General features: G+C 52.5%; 1 protein-coding gene across 1 annotated transcript; it reads left to right on the forward strand.

Moving 5' to 3' along the window:
- Positions 1 to 509: 509 nt before the first annotated feature.
- On the forward strand, positions 510 to 21,805 carry TCTN1 (tectonic family member 1). The gene is made up of 14 exons (XM_055147278.1): positions 510 to 782; positions 2,322 to 2,442; positions 4,263 to 4,393; positions 7,864 to 8,015; positions 9,942 to 10,029; positions 11,360 to 11,469; positions 12,934 to 12,954; positions 15,107 to 15,241; positions 15,753 to 15,878; positions 16,215 to 16,300; positions 17,278 to 17,418; positions 19,492 to 19,654; positions 21,080 to 21,202; positions 21,662 to 21,805. The coding sequence occupies exons 1-14, from the start codon at positions 563 to 565 to the stop codon at positions 21,803 to 21,805; spliced, it is 1,761 nt and encodes a 586-aa protein (XP_055003253.1). The 5' UTR covers positions 510 to 562.
- The last annotated feature ends 7 nt before the right edge of the window (positions 21,806 to 21,812 follow it).

Raw genomic sequence — 21,812 nt, forward strand, 5'->3', positions numbered from 1 at the left:
GGCAAAGCCAGTGCCCATAGGACGAAGGACAAAGAAAACGTCAATAATGAATAATCTCTGCGCTCCTTCAAAAAGCCCTATTTAGTAGCTTCTTTAGTACCCAGCTGAGTCAGGGCATTTCTCAAGAACATTGATTTCTCAGCTTTGTTTAATACTTATTGAGTCCCAAGAGTTAGATCCTGGAAATGTGCCTTTAATTCAACTCGCTCTGAGCCCACAGGTGGGGTTCACGCGCCCTTGTCTCCGCCCCGCCTCCTAGTCTCCGCCCCCTCGTTTCTTCCCCGCCCCTTGTTTCTGCCCCGCCTCCTGGTCCCCGCCCCGCCCCTTGTTTCTGCCCCGCCTCCTAGTCTCCGCCCTGCCCCTTGCCCTCCGCCTCTCCCCTTGTCTCCGCCCCTCTCCTTGTCTCCGCTCCGCCCCTTGCATCCGCCCCGCCCCTTGTCTCCGCCCCGCCCCGAGTCTCGCGCGGCCTGAGGACTGGCTTCCCGTGATGCCCCGCGCCCCGCCGCCGCGGTTGCTGGGCAACGCGCGTTCCGTCTCCGGAAGCGCGAGGTTCTGCCGGGCCATGGGGCTTCAGGCAGTGGCGCTTCTTCTGCCGGTGCTCCTGGACTGCTGGGCCTCCGTGTGTGCTCAGGTCGGGGCCACGCCGCCGGCGCCGACGGAGGGCCTGAAAAGCACGGAGGCCGCCCTGACGACTGTTCGGCCCGCATTGTCGCCCAGGCCCCCCGCGACTCCCAGGCCCCCCAGGCCCACCTCCGGCCCCCGGCCCACCCCGGTCACGGACGGTGGGTACCAAACCAGTGCCACCCACGGGGATCCACGACGGGGGTGTCGTTCGGACGAGGAGGTGATAATGACGGTGATGGTTGTGAATGCTAGTCGACACCGAACGTGTGCAGGCATCGCTGTTAGAGTATTCATTCTCAGCGCGGAGAGGGAGTGACTTGTCCTGTCGATGGGAAAAGAGTGTTGAGAGGAACGAATCTCTGAAAGTACTTGCAGTCGGCCGGGAAAATGTTAGTGCTAAAGGCGATAACGAATCAATCCTTTCCCCGTTGCATTTGAAGAGAAAAGTAATTCAAAAGTTCTAGATCGCGGTGGAAATGAAATGCACAAGGTGTATCGACCTTTCCGCCTATTAAAAAAGGATGCAAGGGGCAGGAGGGAGAGTGCCTGAGCCAGAGTCCAGCTTTGGCAGGCTGGACCCCGAGTTTATGGACCCCCAGCCAAAAGAGCCTGCAAGTGTGGCTCTCAGTTCAGGAAATGTCATTTCGGTAGAACCTCCCTAATGCTACTGTGTCCCACCAGGACTCTGTCTGGAGGCTTGGGGCGCTGTATCTGCCAGGAGTGGGCTCCTGCCCTTTGGTGATCATTTGAGCTGTAACCAAAAAAAAATTTTTTTTGGCATACCCAGATGTGCCAATCCTCTGTTTGAGGGAACCTGTGACGCTGGCAGTTGAACCCAGCCTTCTGCATGCAGTGTGCACTCCGGCCCTTTTTCAACCATCTATCTGCCCCCCTCAAAAAGTTTTGAGTTTGGGGAGGGGAAGATTTGATTTAAGCGCCAAGGAGAGAGCTTACTCCTCTGTGTGTGTGGCTGGGTGAGACAGTGGTGTTAGGACTTTGAATTGTTCTATTTTGTTTTTTTTTGTTTTTATTTTTGGGGCATGCCTGGTAGTGCTCAGGGGTTACTTCTAGCTCTGCACTCAAGAATCACTTCTGATCAGGCTCTGGAGATCTATGGGATACCAGGGATCGAACCCCAATCAGTCAGGTGTAAGGCAAGTGTCCTACCTGCTGCACTATTGGGCCAGCGCCACTTCGGTAATTTTATGGTGGATCAGTGGGAATAACTTAAAGAATTTCACCGACTCCTAAGAATCCAGGACTTGGGGCCCCACGGTGGCGTCCAGCGGGCTCCTCGGCAGCAGGGTGAGGCTTCAAGGAATGTCAGTCAGTTAATGCCACCAGAGGACTTGGCACTGCCCCTGGTGGGCCTTAGGGTCAGAGAGGTGATGTAGAGTGGGTGCCTGTCCGAGTGATTGGCATCTCTTAGCAGATTTTGAAAGTCCGTGTCTGGGAATCCTAGCTTGTCCAATCAGTCCTCAGAGGTAAAACCTAGAACTTTCCTGGCATGTCCTACAGCATCTGCATCTGCGTGGGGAGGCCTGGGATGTGGCACACACAAACGGACCCATCTCCGCTTCCCACTGTCCTCTAAGGCATGACAGGATAAACAGAGCTTTCGCAGGGCCTGGCGGGGAGTACCGCCTGCCTCTTGTGACGCCCGTTTCTCCCCCCACACACACCTCCTGTGCCTGCAGTTGCTGCTTTGTGCGTCTGTGACTTGTCTCCAGCTCGGTGTGACGTCAACTGCTGCTGCGATCCCGACTGCAGCCCCGTGGATTTCAGTGTCTTTTCTGCCTGTTCAGTTCCAGTTGTCACGTAAGCTTATGACACGTGCAGCTTTCACCAAAAACAAACCAGAGGCCAGAAAGTGAAAGTGCTCTCAGGGCTGAAGAGCCTGACCTGGTTTCCATCCTTCCGAAGCCAGCCAGCAGGGAGAGAGTCTGTGCTCCTTTTTTTTTTTTTTTTTTTGCTTTTTGGGTCACACCCAGTGATGCTCAGGGGTTACTCCTGGCTTTGCACTCAGGAATTACTCCTGGCGGTACTTGGGGGACCATATGGGATGCCGGGGATCGAGCCCGGGTCGGCCGCATGCAAGGCAAACGCCCTACTCGCTGTGCAATCGCTCCGGCCCCGAGTCTGTGCTCCTTACAGGCCTCTGCCTTGCTGGTAGAGAGGAGTGGAGGGGTAAGGAACCCTCTGGGTTCAGAGAGGGAAGGACAGTTCACATTGATTTGTCAGCAGATATGGGTATCAATGTTTTTGTCTTTTGAAGTAAGAAGGAATTAGACTTACTTGAAGCACAGGGTGAAAAATACAGCTTAATTTTACAGCTTTTTTGTTGTGGAGGTAGTATTTGTAACACATAGAGTTAAATAGCCTGCAAAGCACTATCTATGGTTCTGTGGTATGTTCATCTAGGTTTTTTTAATTTTTGCTTTTGGGCCACACCCAGTGGTGCTGAAGGCTCACGCAGTGGTGCTCTGGCTCTGTGCTCAGGGATCACTGCAGGAGTAGCCCTCAGCACTGCTGGGACATGCCATAAGGAATACCTGAGCATCACCAGGTGTGGGCCCCCCAGCCCCCCCCCCCCCCAAAAAAAACAGCCCATTTTTATTTAGTTTATTCAGTGTTAAAATGTTTGAAACTTGAAAGTTTACCCACTTACAGGAAAAAAAAAAGACAACCTAAAATTCTACCAAAATTTATGTAATTGACTCTGTCAGGGTTTACAAGATTCATTTATATCAAATTTGTACCCTTATTAATATTTCTTACTTGAAAAGAATTTCTTAAATGTTATTTTAAACTTTCTCAATTACTTTCCCTGTGAGTGGGAAAATTTTCAAATGCCAAACATTTTATTTTATTTTATTTTTTCAAATGCCAAACATTTTAAACCTGAATAATCTAAATAAAAATGGGTTAGATTTTGGGGCTGGAGAGATAGCACAGCGGGTAGGGCGTTTGCCTTGCACGCGGCCGACCCGGGTTCAAATCCCAGCATCCCATATGGTCCCCTGAGCACGGCCAGGGGTAATTCCTGAGTGCAGAGCCAGGAGTAACCCCTGTGCATCGCCGGGTGTGACCCAAAAAGCAAAAAAAAAAAAAAAAAAAAAAAAAAAAAAAAGGGTTAGATTTTTTTGTTGTTGTTTTGCTTTTTGGGTCACACCCGGTGATGCACAGGGGTTACTCCTGGCTTTGCACGCAGGAATTACTCCTGGCTGTGCTCAGGGGACCATAAGGGATGCTGGGAATCGAACCTGAGTCGGCCTCATGCAAGGCAAACACCCTACCCACTATACTATTGTTCTAGCCCCAAAAATGGGTTGATTCTTTTCTGGGTTTTGTTTGTTTGTTTTTTGGCCACACCTGGTGATGCATAAGATTACTTCTGGCTCTGTACTCAGGAATTACTGCTGGCACTGCTCAGGGAACCATATGAGGTGCTGGGGATCGAACCCTGGTCAACCGCATGCAAGGCAAAAACCTATAGAAATGGTTTCAGCCTAATACCACATGCTCATAAATGTCCTTAATGAAGTTATTGAGCACAATGGCACAAGCATCAGTGATTTGAAAATAATCCTAAAATTGTATGTACCTGCCTCAAAACTTTTTTGTTTTAAATTTTTTAGGGGTGATCGTCAGTTTTGCAGTCAAAAAGCAGCTATCTACTCCTTGAATTTTACAGCGAACCCACCCCAAAGAGTCTTTAAACTTGTTGACCAGATTAATCCCTCCATATTCTGTATTCATATTACAAATTGTAAGTATTTGATGGTGATGTACTTTCTGAAACTCTGAAAAAAAGTGTCTTTATAATTATTTTCTGAAGAAATGTTCCATTCAGTGAGATTGAAAGATATCTTGCATGCGACTGACCTGGGTTTGATCCCTGATATCCCATATGGTCCCCTGAGCCCCTCTAGGAGTGATTCTGAGTGCAGAGCCAGGAGTAATCCCCAAGCATTGCTGAGTGTGACCCCAAAAGCCAAAGATAAATACATGAAAGTGAGATTGTACAGCAGGCAGGGCACTTGCCTTGCACACATCAGAGCTGGGTTTTTTTATTTTGCTTTTTGGGTCACACCCGACGATGTACAGGGGTTACTCCTGGCTCATGCACTTAGGAATTACCCCTGGCGGTGCTGGGGAGCCCATATGGGATGCCGGGGATCGAACCCAGGTTGGCCGAGTGCAAGGCAAACGCCCTACCCGCTGTGCTATCGCTCCGGCCCCCAGAGCTGGGTTTCAATGTTGGCACCTTGGATGATCCCAGAGCACTGTCAGGAGTGATCCCTGAGCACAAAGCCAGGAGTAAGCCCCAAGCACACAGCCAAGTGTCAGCCTCCCAAACACACAACAACAAAAGTAAAAGTGATGGGGTGCATTGCCCTGTCTCTCAGAGAGCATGCTGTATTTCATAGCTATTTGTGACGTGCAGACATGCATAGCATGCATAGGGCTCGTACTGGCTCTGCACCCAGGGATCACTCGTGGTGCTCTGGGGACCATCTAGGGTGCAAGGGGTCAAACCCAGGTCAGAGTGCAAGGCAGGTGCCCTACCTGCTGTACTAGCTCCAGCCTCAAAAACAAGATAGTTTTTACTGAAAGAAATCTATGTAGGAAAACGTGAGGGGAGAGAGGAATACATGTGTAAGGAACATGGGCTTCTCTGGAGTGGAAAAGCCTATTGTGTTTGGTTTTTTTTTTTTTTCAACATTTTTCTCTTCTGCTGTAAATGGTCCAGGTTTCGTTTCAATTTCCCTTTTTTTGCTTTTATTTTTACTAAGAATATTTGCATGAAAACCGGATCTTTATTTTTATCTGGGCAATCAACTTGAATACCTGTCGAATTTCAAAGTACAGGAAAAGTGAAACATTCTCAAATACCAAAGGCCAGAGACACGTTTCTATCTTTTAAATTATTTGTTATTTTACACAGGGTCATTCCAGTCCTGTTTATGCTTTTAGTAATCAAATGTCGTCATTGTTGTTGAATGTCTTTATATTTGTTTTTATTTTGTTTGGGAGCCACACCCAGTGGTGCTCAGGGCTTAGTCCTGGCTCTGTGCTCAGGGATCACTCCTGGTGAGGTTTGGGGGACCATATCGTCCAGGGATTGGCTGCGAGCAAGGCATATTCTCTACCTTCTGTACTCTTGCTTCTCCCTGTGGGTGTTGTTTTTTATTTTTTGAGGGGATGGGAGGTTTTTTTTTTTTTTTTCTTTTTGGGTCACACCTGGTGATGCACAGGGGTTACTCCTGGCTCTTCACTCAGGAATTACCCCTGGTGGTGCTCAGGCGACCATATGGGATGCTGGGATTAGAACCCGGGTCGGCCGCGTGCAAGGCAAACGCCCTACCTGCTGTGCTATCGCTCCAGCCCCAGATGGGAGGGTTTTACCAGGTGGTACTCAGGGGCTCTTCCTGGCAGTGCTTGGGGAGTCAGGTGGGAGTGACAGACCCAGGCTCCTGCATGCAGCATCACGCTCCAGCCCATCATGCTCTGTCATCCCCCGGCCCGTATCTGGGGTCTTTCCCTGCTGGCTGAGAATTGAGAGGAATGTGCTTTGCCTTGTAATCCTCATCACAGTTGGTCAAACTCCAGTGCAGTGACCGCGCCAGCTGGTCCCCTCCTCCTCCCGCCGCCTTCCCAGCCTGTTCTCCTCTTGGGCTCTGGAGGTGACGTGTGAGGGGACAGACGGGACCTCTCACTCCCGCTGCCATCTGGAGAGCGAGTCCCTGAGAGGCTGACCCTGCCCAGTCCTCTGCCCGTCGGTTGCAGAGAGGATGGATTGTTCTTGGCTTCTCTGGAACTCTTTTTTTTTTTTTCTTTTTGGGTCACATCCAGCAATGCACAGGGGTTACTCCTGGCTCTGCACTCAGGAATTACCCCTGGCGGCGCTCAGGGGACCAGATAGGATGCTGGGAATCAAACCTGGGTCAGCTGTGTGCAAGGCAAACGCCCTGCCCGTTGTGCTCTTGTTCCAGCCCCCTTCTCTGGCACTCTTTTTTTTTTTTTTTGCTTTTTGGGTCACACCCGGCGATGCACAGGGGTTACTCCTGGCTCTGCACTCAGGAATCACCCCTGGCGGTGCTCAGGGGACCATACGGGATGCTGGGAATCGAACCCGGGTTGGCCACGTGCAAGGCAAATGTCCTTTATATTTGCCCCTTCTCTGGCAGTCTTTACTGTACCGTTTCCACATGAGAGAAACGGGCCAATTCTGAGGAACCCAGTTCAGTTAGTAAAATTCACAGGGCCCGAGGCACGGCTCAGTGGCAAAAGCAACTGCTTTGCATGAGGCTGTGTGTTTGACCCCAGGCGCTGCCTGCGGGTGCTGATATGATCCCAGCGGCTGTGCAGTTCAGGACCCTTGATGCCCCAAAGCACACGATCTCCAGAGCACAGCCCCCAGGGGTGTGCAAGCTCTGCAGCTGAAGTGTTTGACCCCAGACACCCTGAAGCATGGGGGAGCCCCAGTTGGCAAAGGGCGGAGACAAGTCTATCAAATTCAGGAAATTTGGGCCGAAGTAAATACTCTCCCCCACCCCCGCCTCAGGCTCAAATGCCATTAAAGCTGTTCACAAAATATTATTCATGTTGTATAATAGCACTGTCACTGACACTATCGTCCCATTGTTCATTGATTTGCTCAAGCAGGCTCCAGTAACATCTCCATTGTGAGACTTGTTGTTACTGTTTTTGGCATATAAAATACGCCATGGGTAGCTTGCCAGGCTCTGCCGTGCAGGCAGGGTACTCTCAGTAGCTTGCCGGGCTCTCCAAGAGGGACAGAAGAATTGAACCCAGGTCAGCCACATGCAAGGCAAACGCCCTACCCACTGTGCTATCACTCCAGTCTGTTGTATAATAAAATTATTATTATACATATATATATAACACATACTGTCACTGTCACTGTCATCCCGTTGCTCATCGATTTGCTTGAGCAGGCACCAGTAACATCTCCATTGTGAGACTTTTGTTACTGGTTTTGGCATATTGAATATGCCACGGGTAGCTTGCCAGGCTCTGCCATGCAGGCGGGAAACTCTCAGTAACCTGCCTGGCTCTCCAAGAGGGACAGAGGAATTGAACCCAGGTCGGCCACGTGCAAGGCAAATGCCCTACCCTCTGTGCTATCACTCCAGTCCATTGTATAATAAAAGTATTATGTACATATATACATACAAAACACATACTAATTTAAAATATTTTTTCTAAAAACAGATAAACCTGCATTATCCTTCGTTGATCCAGAAGTACCTGATGAAAGTAATTTTGATAAATTGATGAAAACATCTCCTGGCTTTTCTTTGAATGCAGAATCAGATACTTCTTTCACAAACACATCAGATGCTCCAAAGGCTGGTAAATATGAGGTAAACCCAGAACTAAACTTTTTGTTTGTTTGTTTGTTTTGTTTTGGGACCACACTTGGCGATGCTCAGGGGTACTCCTGACTCTGCACTTAAGAATTACTCCTGGCGTTGCTCAGAGGACCCTAAGGGCTACCAGGGATTGAACCCGGGTCGGCTTCGTGCAAGGCAAACACTTTCCCTGCTGTACTATAGCTCCGGCCTGTAAACTTCCATTTTTATTCAGTGATAAATACCAGGTCAGTATAAAAGTTACTATCTCTTGAGCATTTTTCATGTGCCAGCCACCACGAAGAACTTTCCAGGCATCCCCTCCCACGGCGGGCAGACGGCTGTCTCCGCTGCGTTGATGACAAGCAGGTTCATAGAGGGAAGTAACTTGGACTTGACAGTTTGCCGATCCCAAGCATCCTGTGTCTAATCTGTTTATCAGCACGTCTTTCCCCTGGGCACAGGCCCTGGCCTCCGGTCTTGCTCTCATGAACAGTCCGTAGTGAGCATCCTTTTATGGGGGCACCCTCTCAAGTGGTCCCTGTGGGGCCGAGAGGCCCCTCCTGGCGGTTCCCAGGCCCCCGGACTGGCAGTTGAATGTGGGAGCCCGAGGATGTGCTGTCAGGGCTCAGCGCAGGAGTGAGCCCGGACCCGGACCTCCCTCGGGCCTGACACCCCAGTCTGTCTCTCCTCAGCCCCCGGCATCTGAGACACATTTCTCTTAGAGTAAGTATTTAGGGTAGGTTCTCAGAAATGGGGTGGCTGGTTAAAGGGCAATATGGACCTTGGTGCCCTGCAGAAGCACCGTAGCCGTGTATGGCCCCCGGTCAGAGGGAGAGGACTTGTTTCAGGGCAGTGCAGCCACTTTTTCACTGGAGAAACGTAGCCAGATGATGGAGGCCGAGTGATCCCCGGCATCCCATATGGCCTCCTGAGCACTGCTGGGTGTGGCTAAAGAACAAAAATCAAATGGAAAAAGAAAAGAGGCTAGAGCAATATGCAGCAGGGAAGGCTGTTGCCTTGATGCGACTGACCCAGGCTCAATCCCCGCATGTATAAGGCCTGGGTTCAATCCTCTGTTCCGCATAAGTAAATAAAATGTGCTTTAAAAAAAAAAAAAAAGGAGGGGCTGGAGCGATAGCAGGTAAGGTGTTTACCTTGCACGCGGCCGACCCGGGTTCGATTCCCAGCATCCTGTCTGGTCCCCTGAGCACCGCCAGGAGTCATTCCTGAGTGCAGAGCCAGGAGTAATCCCTGAGCATCGCAGGGTGTGACCCAAAAAGCAAAAAAAAAAAAAAAAAGGAAATAAAGAAAGAAAAGTAGCCAGCTGCTCAGTCGCTACATGTTTCATCTTGAATATTGGGGGAATTCTCATGAAATTCCCAGTGTGAAGGTCTGGTGTGTAAGTTACAGTTGTTTGATAATCACTGCTGGTGAGAATGCCTACCTGCTGTCACCTCCGTCCCGCACTGCAGAGGCGACCCTCAAGTCAGGTCCAGAGAGTTTCCTCATGAAGAATGAGAACATGGTTGCTGCACATTTGCATGCACACACTGGCACACACTGGCACATTCACACAATAACACACAGTACACACAGTAGCACACTCACACACTGGTACACACACTGGCACAGACACACTGACACAGACACATTGGCACACTGGCACACATAAACACTGGCACACACACACTGGCACAGACAGGCACACACACACTCGCTCACACACTGGCATACACACACATAGGCACACACTGGCACAGAAACACAGGCACACACACACTGGCTCACACACTAGTACGCCCACTGGCACACACAGCACACTCCACACAAGCCCACATTGGCACACTCAGGCCACCACCTCACAGTGCTACCTGGCCCGTGGCGCTGTGCAGTCGGGTACGGTCCCCCACGTGATGCTGCTGCTGTTCCTTCCAGTACGGCGTTCCGGTGCAGACGGAAGATGGATTCCTGCGATTCCCAGCTCCCCTCATGTCAGCTCTGTGCACCGATAATAACCCTGCAGGTAAGGCAGCAGGCTTTTCATTTCTGCCTGCAACACTTTGTTCTTCCATTGGAAACACGCTTAGCTGGTTGCCTCTGTATGCTGAAACCAGCTGAGATACTGTTTCCACCTATGGGATAGGAGAAGCTTAAGAAACTGAAGGCTGGACTGAAGTACAGTGGGTAAGGCACTTGCCTTGCATGCGGCTAACTGGGATTCGATCCCTGGTATCTCATATGGTCCCTGAGCACCGCCAGGAGTAATTCCTGAGTGCAGAGCCAGGAGTCCAGAGCCTGAGCATCACTGGGTGTGACCCAAAAAGCCAAAAAATATGAAAAAGGGGTGATCCCTCCCTGTGCATAGATCCAGGAGTAAGCCCTGCTGAGCACTGCCAGGTGTGACCCCAAAACCAAACAACACAACCAAAGAAATGTAAGGCTGTAATGATGGAGAGCCTCAATTCCACCGCTAGTGAAACTATCTGTTGGTTTGGGTTTCTCCTTCCACCTCCTCGCTGCCCTTTGGCCACCCCTTTTATTGGTTTTACTGAAAAGTTAGCATTGTGTCAGAAGTAAAAACAAATATGCCCACTGACCCAGCTCTTCTGCTTTTCGGATTTGGCCCTATAGAAATTCTGGCCCACAGTTGAAATAATTGGCAGCATTGTCTATGAAGCAAAGTTAGAGGCAATTTAAGTATCTGCTGGTGGGGTGGATGAAGAACTCTGGGATACATTGTTTTTGTTTTTGTTTTCTTTTTGGGTCACACTCAGCGATGCACAGGGGTTACTCCTGGCTCTGCACTCAGGAATTACTCCTGGTGGTGCTCAGAGAACCATATGGGATGCTGGGAATCAAACCCAGGTCAGCCGCGTGCAAGGCAAACACCCTCCCCGCTGTACTATTGCTCCAGTCCCAAGTGGGATACACTGTTAAGTGAAAAAATGCAGGGCAGAATATGCCAGGCATTTGTTTCCAAAAGGATACACACACACGTATAACATACATAAGCTTTTATCTGCATCGATTGTTTTGTTTCCAGGAAACCACATTAAGTACCTCAAAGCTGTGTTCAGGGCAGGAAACCATTGATTTCCAGAGGACAGGTGACCAGGATTGGTTGGAAACTGCTCAGTAACTTATGCTTTTTTGAGTTTTGAATCAGGTGAACATATTATCTATTTGAAAAAATAATTTAAAATTTCAAGTATATTTTATATTTGTCATATCATATTTTATAGCTTTGCCTAAATGAGAATATTTTGTTAGTACCAAGCAGTTCAGATGTGTCCTTTATTTTCAATTGTCCCCGCTCCCACCTTGGAAATATCTGATAAATGTCTGATTTCTAGCTTTTCTGGTGGATCAAGCTGTTAAGTGCAGCAGAAGGATAAACTTGGAGCAGTGTGAAGAGGCCGAAGTGCTGAGCATGGCCTATTACAGCAGCCCTAAAATTCTGAAGGTAAGGATGGCTTGGAAGTGAAACAGATTCGTTAGGTCTGTTTTCTGTTCCTCGCAGCCTTTTATTTATTTATTTATTTTTGCTTTTTGGGTCACACCCAGCGATGCTCAGGGGTCACTCCTGGCTCTGCACTCAGGAATTACCCCTGGTGGTGCTCAGGGGACCATATAGGATGCTGGGAATCAAACCCGGGTCGACTGCGTGCAAGGCAAATGCCCTCCCCGCTGTGCTATGTCTCCAGCTCATCACAGCCTTTTTTTTTTTTTTTGCTTTTTTTTTGGGTGGGGGGGGTCACAGCTGGCGATGCACAGGGGTTACTCCTGGCTTTGTACTCAGGAATAACTCCTGGCGGTGCTCAGGGGACCATATGGGATGCTGGGAATCGAACCCAGGTCAGCCGCGTGCAAGGCAAACGCCCTCCCCGCTGTGCTATCGCTCCAGTGCTATCACTCCAGCCCCTCATCACAACCTTTTAAAACATGACAGCCCGCAGCCAGCAGCGCCTTGACCCCTGCCTCCAGTCTTTTCCCGAATTGGGTAGTGGGATAATCATCTATTTCTCAGATAGTTGGCTTGTATTTTGTTTCATTCCTTTTTTAAAAAACTGTCATTCATTTTTATGGTAACCGATGCCTATGTCCTGAATTTAAAAAGCCTTTACTAATCCAAAACCTTAGAAATTGTCAAAAGCATCTTAATGTCTATGACAGAAATAATCCTATTAGCACCAGAGATCTCTGTGGAAAAGACCAGAAAAGGAGAGAGAAATCCATGTTTGGTCGGCAGGGGCTGGGGAGCACTCGGGGAGGGCGCTGGCTACATGCGTCCCTGACGCCACCTCTGAGAAGCCTGAGCACCGCTGGGTGTGGCAGTGGGCCTCGGGGAGGGAGGCAGCACCTGGCCGCGGTGGTCTCGGCTGGGCACAGGAGTGGGCTCAGCAGCCCCGTGGCAGGGGACCCACAATCCCCGGGGGAAGGGGACTCAGCCACACGCCTCCCCGTGCCGTCCGCCTCCTGCTTCTCTCGGCCTTTCCCGCTCCCTGCCTTCCCTTCCCTTCGCTGTCCTCTCCGTCCCCTGGGCCTATGCGTGCTTCTCAAGAGTGTGACCCACAGGGTTGCTCCGAGAGGAGTGCGGGGACATGCCATCTCCCCGAGCAGGAGTCTGGGGACAGAGGGGAAGTGCTTTGAGGCCAGCCGGGGCCTGCTGGGGTGGCAGGAGCAGGTGGCCAAGTGCCCCCCACCCCAGGACAGGCACAGCAGAAGCTCAGGGCCTGGTGGTGCTGGAGGAGGCTGTGACGTGCCCCAAACCCCCAGCATGCAGGAGTGGCCGAGTTGAGTCGCATGGCAAAGGGAGTCTGTGGCTTATTGTCATCTGTTCTTTGAAGTCCTGGGAAAGAGGGACACACCTGGGGCCTGGGGCGCTTCTGCCGTGTCTCACACACTCATTGTGATTTCCTTTGTCTAGATTCCGAATTCAACAGCCAAGGTGAGTGTTTCTGGATGACAGTAAGTGTTGCGAATCCCAGGCCTGATTTTTTTTTTTTAATTCTTAAATGGAATTACAGTGTTACACAGTTACAAAATTGTTCATGATTGGGTTTCAGTCATATAATGTTCCAGCTCATCCCTTCACCAGTGTACATCGCTCACCTCCAATGGGCCCAATATCCCTCCTCTCTCTCTCTCTCTCTCTCTCTCTCTCTCTCTCTCTCTCTCCCCTCCCCCCAACCTTTCCTTCTGCAACACATCCTGGAAGGTTATCAGGTATATCCCTTTACCTACTTTCAGCACTCGGTTTCTGTCCAAAATGATCATTTCCAATTATTATTGTCATGTTGGTCTTCTCCATCCCAAGTGCCCTCCGCCCCCGCACACCCTGTGGCAAGCTTCCAGCCACTGAGCAGCCTGGTTTCAGAGCCCGCAGGGAGCAGGGGTCCAGCAGGCCCACTGCTTAGGGGAGCCCCGTCCCGGGGCCCTCCGAGCCTCACAGAAGAGCCTCCCCTTCTGCCCACGGAATGGTGGGGCTGCCTCCTTGCAGCGCCTGGCGTGGGCACACCTTATCAGGACAGTGAAGTCTCTGAGTGGGGCTGACATGGCCCCGAGTGCTCCTGAGCCTGACACCCAACGACACCCATCTGCTTCCATGTGCAGACTGGGGAGACTGAGGTGTGGCAGCTGGACAATGGCCAGGCTGACTTTTCTTTTTCTTTTTTTGGGGAGGGTGGTCACAGCTGGTGGTGCTCAGGGATTCCTCCTGGCTGTGCATTCAGGAGTCACTCCTGGCAGTGCTCGGGGGACCCTGTGAGATGCCGGGGATTGAACCCTGGTCAGCCACATGCAAGGTAAACGCCCTCCCCACTGTGCTAGCGCTTTGGGTCTGAGTTTCCTTTTTCCTTTCTGGGTTTTGGGCCGTTCCCAGCAGTGCTCAGGAAATAGGGGACTGAGGCTTCCGACTCATTGTGGTGTCTGGGCTATCAAAGCTTGTGCTCTGAAGGATGAACAGGTCAACCAGTATCAGAGACTCGCTGAAAGATTTTCTGAGGAGCAGCTTCCAAGATTTGGTAGAGAATCGGGAGTACACAACGTGAGAGCATTTAGTGAAGCCCATTCTGATGCCTGGAACTCACACGAAAGCACCCACGAGGGTCAGCGTGGCGGGTAGTTCCCTGCGGAGCTCCCTTTCGCCCCTGGCTCCTGGTGCGGGAGGGACTCATGGGGCTAGAAGGACCGTGTCACTCTCGGACTGTTCCCGAGGAGGCTGACAAGCGAGCACAGCTCCGACCCCTCACACAGTCCGCCGCCCCCAGTGCTTGTGGAAATTGTGCCCACATGCCCACACAGCACGGGACCACGTCATCCTGCGGCTCGGGGGGTGCCCTGCGCTGGAACAGACAGGGACCCGGCTCCTGTTCATGACCTGAGCACAGGACTCACACGAGCCTCTAAAGCCACCACTGTGGCCTGTCCTGCTGGGGGTGTCGTGACGGGGTTGTCCTCCCGACTTCTCCCTGCCCATCTCTGCTTCCGAGCCACGTCATGTTCAGCTGGGGGGAGGGCGCAGGGGGACTGCAGACCCCGCTGTGCTCATGGGCCACTCCTGATGGTGCTTGGGGGACCATATGCAGTGCCGGGGATCAAACTTGGGTTGACTGTGCAAGGCAAGTGCCTTCCTCCGGCCTCGAGAGGGATGACAGGACAGTTGCACGTCTTTGTCATGGAGCAGACACATAGAACTTGTCTGTAAAATGACAGCTACAGCCCTTGCTCATGTTGAAGCAGAGATAGCATCGCCCGGCGCAGCATTTGGTACTGCACAGTGCGTCTTAGAGCATCGGACAGCATTTTGGCTGAGGGCAACTCTTCTCTCTCTGTCTCTGTCTCTCTCTCTTAGACACACGTGCGCGCGTGCGCGCGCTCGCACACACACACACACACACACACACACACACAATGGTGGGATCATGGATAAGACACAAGTTGAAAGTTCTTGGGATGGATTTGCCCCGTCCTGTCTGTCATGTGATGGGTATTTGGCTGTGTGGGGTTTCCTTGTGCACATGTGTGTGTTGGGGGACTCTGGGGGCTTTTTTGGGAGCTTCCCCTCCGACCCGTCAGGAGCTCCGGCCCTGTGCCTGCAGGTCTCTCTCGACGTGCGGTCCATCGTCCTCCGTTCTCTCAACAAGACGCTGTCCCGGCTGGACAGCCCTGGGGTGCTGCGGCCGGTGCTCACAGAGGCTGGGCACATGAAAGTCTGCAGAAATGCGGTTCTCGAGGTAGGCACCCTTTGGGGCACCCGGGCTCCTGGCCCTGGGCCACTGAACACCCTCCGGGGGCCGAGGCTCATGTCACGGGCTGCTGTTGGGGGCTCTGTCCGTGCCTGCTTGCTTCGTGCGGACGCTCCTTTGGGGACTGAGAAATAGCCAGGGGCACAGGTGCCAGGCGTGACTCCGTGGCTGTCACGGCCGTGTGAGGAAGTGGCACTGCCTGGCCCCTGTACCCACCCAGCGGGGCCAAAATAACCATGTGGGACTTTTCTCCACACACCTAGTGGCTTCTGAGCACAGTCAGACCAAGTGGTCGCTCTTGTGGAGGTCCTACTGTGCAGGCCAGCCGCCCCGGCAGACGGGGCAAATGACCCGCTGTCCCCAGGGGCGAGTCCCACCCCTCACATCAGACCCAACGGGACAGAAACACTTCAGCAAGTGGAGAAAGGGGGTGGGCTTGCCTCTGCTGTGGGCCGTCCCCTCCGGGACCAGGGCTATGGCAAGCACCGTTTGTTCGCAGGTGAAGTACAGCCTCACGTATTCCCCCGCGGGAGAAGTAACGGACGCTGCACTCTCCGTCCTCCTGGGGACACTGAGCAGCGCCCAGATGCCCCTCCAGCAGACGTTCAGCATTCACTTTACCCAGGTACGCTCGGTCGCCACCAGGTAAGAAGGAAGCCCAGCTTCCCGGCGAAACACCAGCTCCAGTTCCCCAGCCCGCTCGCTCACAAGGCCGGCAGCCTCGGGGGCGCCACGGGAGCTGGGCTCTTCCTTTGGGTGGAATATTCTCGTCTGCGTGAGCTCTTTCTCTGACAGCCTGATGTACACCTACGCGCAGCGGGATTATTTATAGTTCTGAGTAGGGGGAAAAATGCTTTCGGGGGTTGGCAATCCCAGATTTGATTATGCAGCGCTTTTCATTTTCTCCGTCCTCTCCTTCTCGAGACGGGATGATTTGGGGTCTTTCTGCACTGTCTTTCAGCAAACCACAAAGCCTGTTCCTCTCAGTGGCAACCCAGGTTATGTGGCGGGGCTCCCGCTAGTCGCCGGGTTTCGGCCTCAACGGGGGTATCCTTTGGGGTTTGTCGAGCAGGTTGGTTCCCGGCCATGCATGGTGGGGTCCTGGGCTGTGCGGCTGAAGGACCAGCCTGGCCAGAGCTACCCTAGGGCCATGGACTGTGCAGGCTGGGGACAGCCTGGCCGGCGCGGCCTCCAGTGGGTGGGCGAGGGCTGGCCGCAGGGCCAGGGTGGGCCGCGGGACCAGCAGCTGGGGAAACGTCAGCATTTTAAAAGGAAAATCTCAAGACAAAAAACACTGAGACGGGCTGGAGCAATAGCACAGCGGGTAGGGCATTTGCCTTGCACGTGGCCGACCCGGGTTCTAATCCCAGCATCCCATATAGTCCCCTAAGCACCGCCAGGGGTAATTCCTGAGTGAAGAGCCAGGAGTAACCCCTGTGCATCGCCGGGTGTGACCCAAAAAGAAAAAAACAAAAAACAAAAAATAAACATTGAGACACTAGATGCATGTCCTCTCGTGCTTAGAGCAGAGACTCCTAAAGCAAACTTTGTGATTCTGAAAACTCAGAGCGCGCTTCGGAGAGCTGGATTCTAGCGTGTTTCTTGTGCGGCTCTCCTAGGAGGGGGATGCGCTGTTCTCCCTGGGAAACAGCGGCGGAATCCCGGAGACCCAGAGAAGGGCCTTGTGCCTCCTGTCACCCACGGTTCTATCTCCTGAGGCTCAAGGGCCTCCTTTCTCCCTGGACTGTCCCCTGAGCTTCGGGCGGCTTTTGGACCAGGCACTTGTCTATTCCTTAATTTTTTAAAAAATTTATTTTTATCGTTGTTCACAGTAATTTATTGCGTTCAGTCTTCCTGCACCAACCCCACCACCATTACACTTCCCACCACCAATATTTCAAATTTTCCCAACCATCACCACCCAAGCCTGCCCCAAAAGCAGGCCCTAAATGATTCACTTTGTATGGGTTGTTATGAATAATTTGCTAACAATGATCCCCAGAAGCTCCTTAACTTTTTCACATGTCTGGGATCATTCAGACCACGAATAGGTACGAGCAACTTACCGTCCTTCGTAGCACGGCCGAGCAAGACTGCTTGGCCCAGGAGGGGACGCGAGCCCCAGTCCTGTTCGGCTACAACATGCAAACTGGCTGTCAACTCCGGTAAGCAAGTGATTTGTTTAATTGGTGAGATCAGAAAGCAAAGGTCCCCGCTCTTCCCCTTTGAACTGACCCTCTGCGGCGGCAGGAAGCACCACGTGGCCCGTCTTTCCTAACGGTCACAGCAGCAGGAACAGCCGTGTCCTCAGAGCAGAGAAGGGTGGGGGCCCGGGGTCGGGAAGGAGTGCACCAGGCTGAGCACGGTCCCCAGAGCACCTCAGGTGGCAACAGAGCCGGGCATAGCCCCTGAGCACTCACAGGGGTGGCCTCCAAACAAAAACAAGAAGAGTAAAGCAAAAGCAATAGTAGCACACCTTATTGTGATGTTGATTTGGGGGGCTCCTAAGTCTCTCATTTTCACTGGGACGCCATTTGTAAATGACTCAGGGGGAAAGTATTACAATCATTTAATCAAATACTGCAGAGTGAATATCTCAAAACTTTGGGTTTTTTGTTTTTTTTTTGCTTTTTGGGTCACACCCGGCAATGCACAGGGGTCATTCCTGGCTCATGCACTCAGGAATTACCCCTGGCGGTGCTCAGGGGACCATATGGGATGCTGGGATTCGAACCCGGGTCGGCCGCGTGCAAGGCAAACACCCTACCCGCTGGGCTATCACTCCAGCCCCCAAAACTTTGGTTTTTAAGGTTGTGTAACAGTTGGATTCAACAGAAAAATATCTTCCTTGAAAGTCATTCCTTTATGTCCAAATTTTTCTTTTTCAGTTTTTGGGCCACACCAGGCAGTACTCTGAACTTCCTCCTGGCTCTGTGCTCAGGGATCACTCCTAATGGGTTTTGGGGTGAGGGGCTGGCACCCGAGTTGACTGAACACAGCAGCAGGCTCTGTGCTGACTGGCCCTGCCTGCTCACCGTCTTTCCAGTGCCACTATGTCTGAATTTTAATATCCACAGCACGACAAACCAGGAAAGGAAACTTCAACACAACTCAGAAGTCAACCTTTATATTATCAAACTTGTACTGAAGTGTGAAAAATCAAGTAGCTGGGGGCTGGAGCGATAGCACAGTGGGGAGGACATTTGCCTTGCACGTGGCCAACCCGGGTTCGATTCCCAGCATCCCATATGGTCCCCCGAGCACTGCCAGGAATGATTCCTGAGTGCAGAGCCAGGAGTATTACCGCTGTTCATCGCCGAGTGTGACCCAAAAAGCAGAAAAAAAAAATCAAGTAGCTGTGCAGAACTTACTAGAAACATCCACAGGTCCAGTTCCTACCTTCATTTCCCCTCTCAAGAGGCAACCACTTTCAATTCTTGCAGCTGATTATGGGGAAATTTACCTCCAAATCTCTAAGTAAGTGGCATATAATCCTGCTTTGTGATTTGGAGTTTTTGTGAATAATTGAACTTCCACTGTGAGAAATTAGTGCCCTGTCCGCTTGTGTGAGACAAGCATTCCTCAAAAAAATGTTTCCACAAGGATGGGATAGATGTGCCCAGTATGTTTGGCGAACACCAAAGTTTAAAACTGGGCTGAAGCTATAGCACAGCATGTAGGGCGTTTGCCTTGCGTGCGGCTGACCCGGGTTCGATTCCCAGCATCCCATATGGTCCCCTGAGCACCGCCAGGAGTCATTCCTGAGTGTGCATTGCTGGGTGTGACCCAAAAAGAAAAAAAAAAAAACTGGGCTGGAGAGATAGTACAGCTGGGAGGACATTTATTTGCCTTGCACACTGCTGACCTGGGTTTGATCCTCAGCACCCCAGATGGGCCCCTGAACTGCCATGAGTGATTCCTGAGTGCAGAGCCAGGAGTAAGCCCTGAGCACCACCAGGTGTGGCCCAAAAAGAGAAAAAAGGGAAGAAAAGAAAAAGAGAAGGAAGGATGGGGCTGGAGCGATAGTACAGCGGGGAGGACATTTGCCTTGCACATGGCTGATCCGGGTTCAATCCCCGGCATCCCATATGGTTCCCTGAGCACCGCCGGGAGTGACTCCTGAGTGCAGAGCCAGGAGTAACCCCTGAGTATCACTGGGTGTGACCCAAAAAGCAAAAAAAATAAAGAAAAAGGAAAAGAGCTGGTAGGCGCGGGCTGAGGTCCCCTCCTCTCCCCAGGCTGGCCGGCGCTGTCACCTGTCAGCTGGCTGCGCGGCAGGTCCGGAGCCTGCTGTGGGGCCGCGGCTTCCCGGATTACGTGGCTCCTTTCGGAAACTCGCGCGCCCAGGACGTGCTGGATTGGGTGCCCATCCACGTCGTCACTCAGGCGCCCGCTGTGAAGGTAAGCGCTCGTCTCCCCGCCCAGTGACCCCGGCTCGGGGTTTGACTGCTTCCTGTGAGTCCACGGCTGGACTCAGGGCTGAGCCGGGACTGCCGGTGAGGTGCTCCTCATGGTGCCCACTGGTGGGGCGGGCATGCTGCCCCCCGCACTGTCCCGGTGGCTGAGCATCAGGGCTGTCCCCAGATGGAGCCTCCTGCCACCCGCACAGCTGCCCCCACCCGCCAGTGCCTCCATCCCGAAGGTGCCCTGATGGCCTCTCGCCCGAGGCCTGCCTTGGCCTTTCGTCTCGGGGCAGAGTGTGAGCCGGCCTGTGCGCCCAGCTCCTCCGCCGCCGTTTCTTCAGGCCTCATCATCTGCGTGCTGCGTGTAGAGACCGGGACCATGGCGCACTAGCCAGCACCCACCCATCCTCCCCACCGCGCCCCGCAGCCCCCCCGCCCGTGAGGACCCGGTTCCTGCTGCTCAGCTCTGCCACCTCATCAGGGAGAGCTGCTGGCGGAGATGCTGGGGAGACACCCGGATCTGAAGTCCCCCTCCCCGGGGAGCCGGGGGCTAGCAGAGGGGCCTGGGGTGGGGTGGGTGCCCGCCTTCTGGGAAACCCAGGTGGGCGCTGGCGCTGGGCGTCTGAGCGTGGGGCGTCTGCTGTAGTAGTGGCGCGTTTCCGCCCGCGCAGCTCCCAGCCAGCAGGGCCTTCGCGGCCGGCACCAAATTTAGCAGGCTGCTGGCCTCGCCTGTTTCCGAGATGGATTTGAAAACACTGGTTATGGCAAAACCTGAAACTACACCAGAGTAGAGTAATGCACGTGGAATACTCCTACCTTGGCAACCCTTAGCAGTTTCCTCTGGCCCCCACGGGGACGCGGGCCGGAGGAAAGGTCGGCCAGAGGGTCCCCTGCCCCGTCCCTCAGCGGCACGGACAGGGGCTGACAAGTCAGGGACTCCGCCACACACCCCTGCGCCCCCTCCACTGCCAGCCCAAGCTGTCAGGCCACCAAAAGGGAAGTACTTGGCTTTTCTCTAAGCACATTTGAATGAGATGGATCCTTTCTGTTGGTGCCAACCACTCTCGCCCTCCTTGCCCAGTGCCAGTTTCCCTCCAAAGAATCTGGAGGTAGATGTAGATGGACAGAGCAGTGAAGGCCGAGGGCGCCACAGCTGGGCACTGGGTGACCGCAAGAGCCAGGGAGTGCTGGGCCTTAGACAGCGGGACAGGGAGACTCGGCTGGACTCCTCAAATATTTGGAGCGTTGGGTGCTTTAAAATCCTCGCTGTCCAAGCTGTGTTTACCCCAACCTCTATTCATTCTCTTGTTCAGAACATTTTGTGATATGTGAAACATTCTGTTATTAAAACTCTGAAGTGCTGATTCAGTTTGACTGGAGATTGCGTAACTTTCAGAGTGATGAATGGCATTTTGCCCTGCAGGACTCCTGCCGGGTCCCGGTGGCTTTAGTTCTGGAAGTGAGATGGACCAAATACGGCTCCTTACTGAACCCGCAGGCCAAGATAGTGAATGTGACTGCAACCTTGATTTCATCCGTGCTCAAGGTAAGCCTGGAGCCCCAAGTTCAACCCTTGGCTTTCCTCCCAGGAGCCACCCCAAGCCCCGGACACTGCTGGGTGTGACCCCAAACCCCACAAAGGAAAACTAAGTCCAGGTAAGACTCAAGTGTGATAGGTGAGCTTTATTTGTGGTAAAGATGAAAATGGAAATAGCAGTCCTCTTCTAGAGAACAGAGGCTTCCCTGATCCTGGTTCCGCTCACACGAGCCTTCTTACTTGGATTTGATCTTAAAATTCACACGTGAAAATTGAGGTGAGGTTACTATTGATGTATTGATTGATTAGAACCATCTGAGTAAAACTTGTATTGTTTTTAAAAAAAATAATTGTATCTCAGCCCTGTTAGTGGCTGAAATGAGCGTCACCTGGCCTTCGGGTCCGCGGGGTGACAGGCTGGCGGGGAGAAGGTTGCTCCGTCTCAGCTGACTCAACTTCTTCTTTCAGGCCAACCCAGGCGCTGAAAGGACAATTCCTATTTCCACTGCGGTCACCTTTGTGGACGTGTCCGCCCCAGCAGAGGCAGGCTACCGGGCTCGGCCCACCATCAACGCCAAGCTACCTTTCGACTTCTTCTTCCCGTTTGCCTGACGTAAGC

Source organism: Sorex araneus, chromosome 9 (genome assembly GCF_027595985.1).
Source record: "Sorex araneus isolate mSorAra2 chromosome 9, mSorAra2.pri, whole genome shotgun sequence".
NCBI classification, from domain to species: domain Eukaryota; kingdom Metazoa; phylum Chordata; class Mammalia; order Eulipotyphla; family Soricidae; genus Sorex; species Sorex araneus.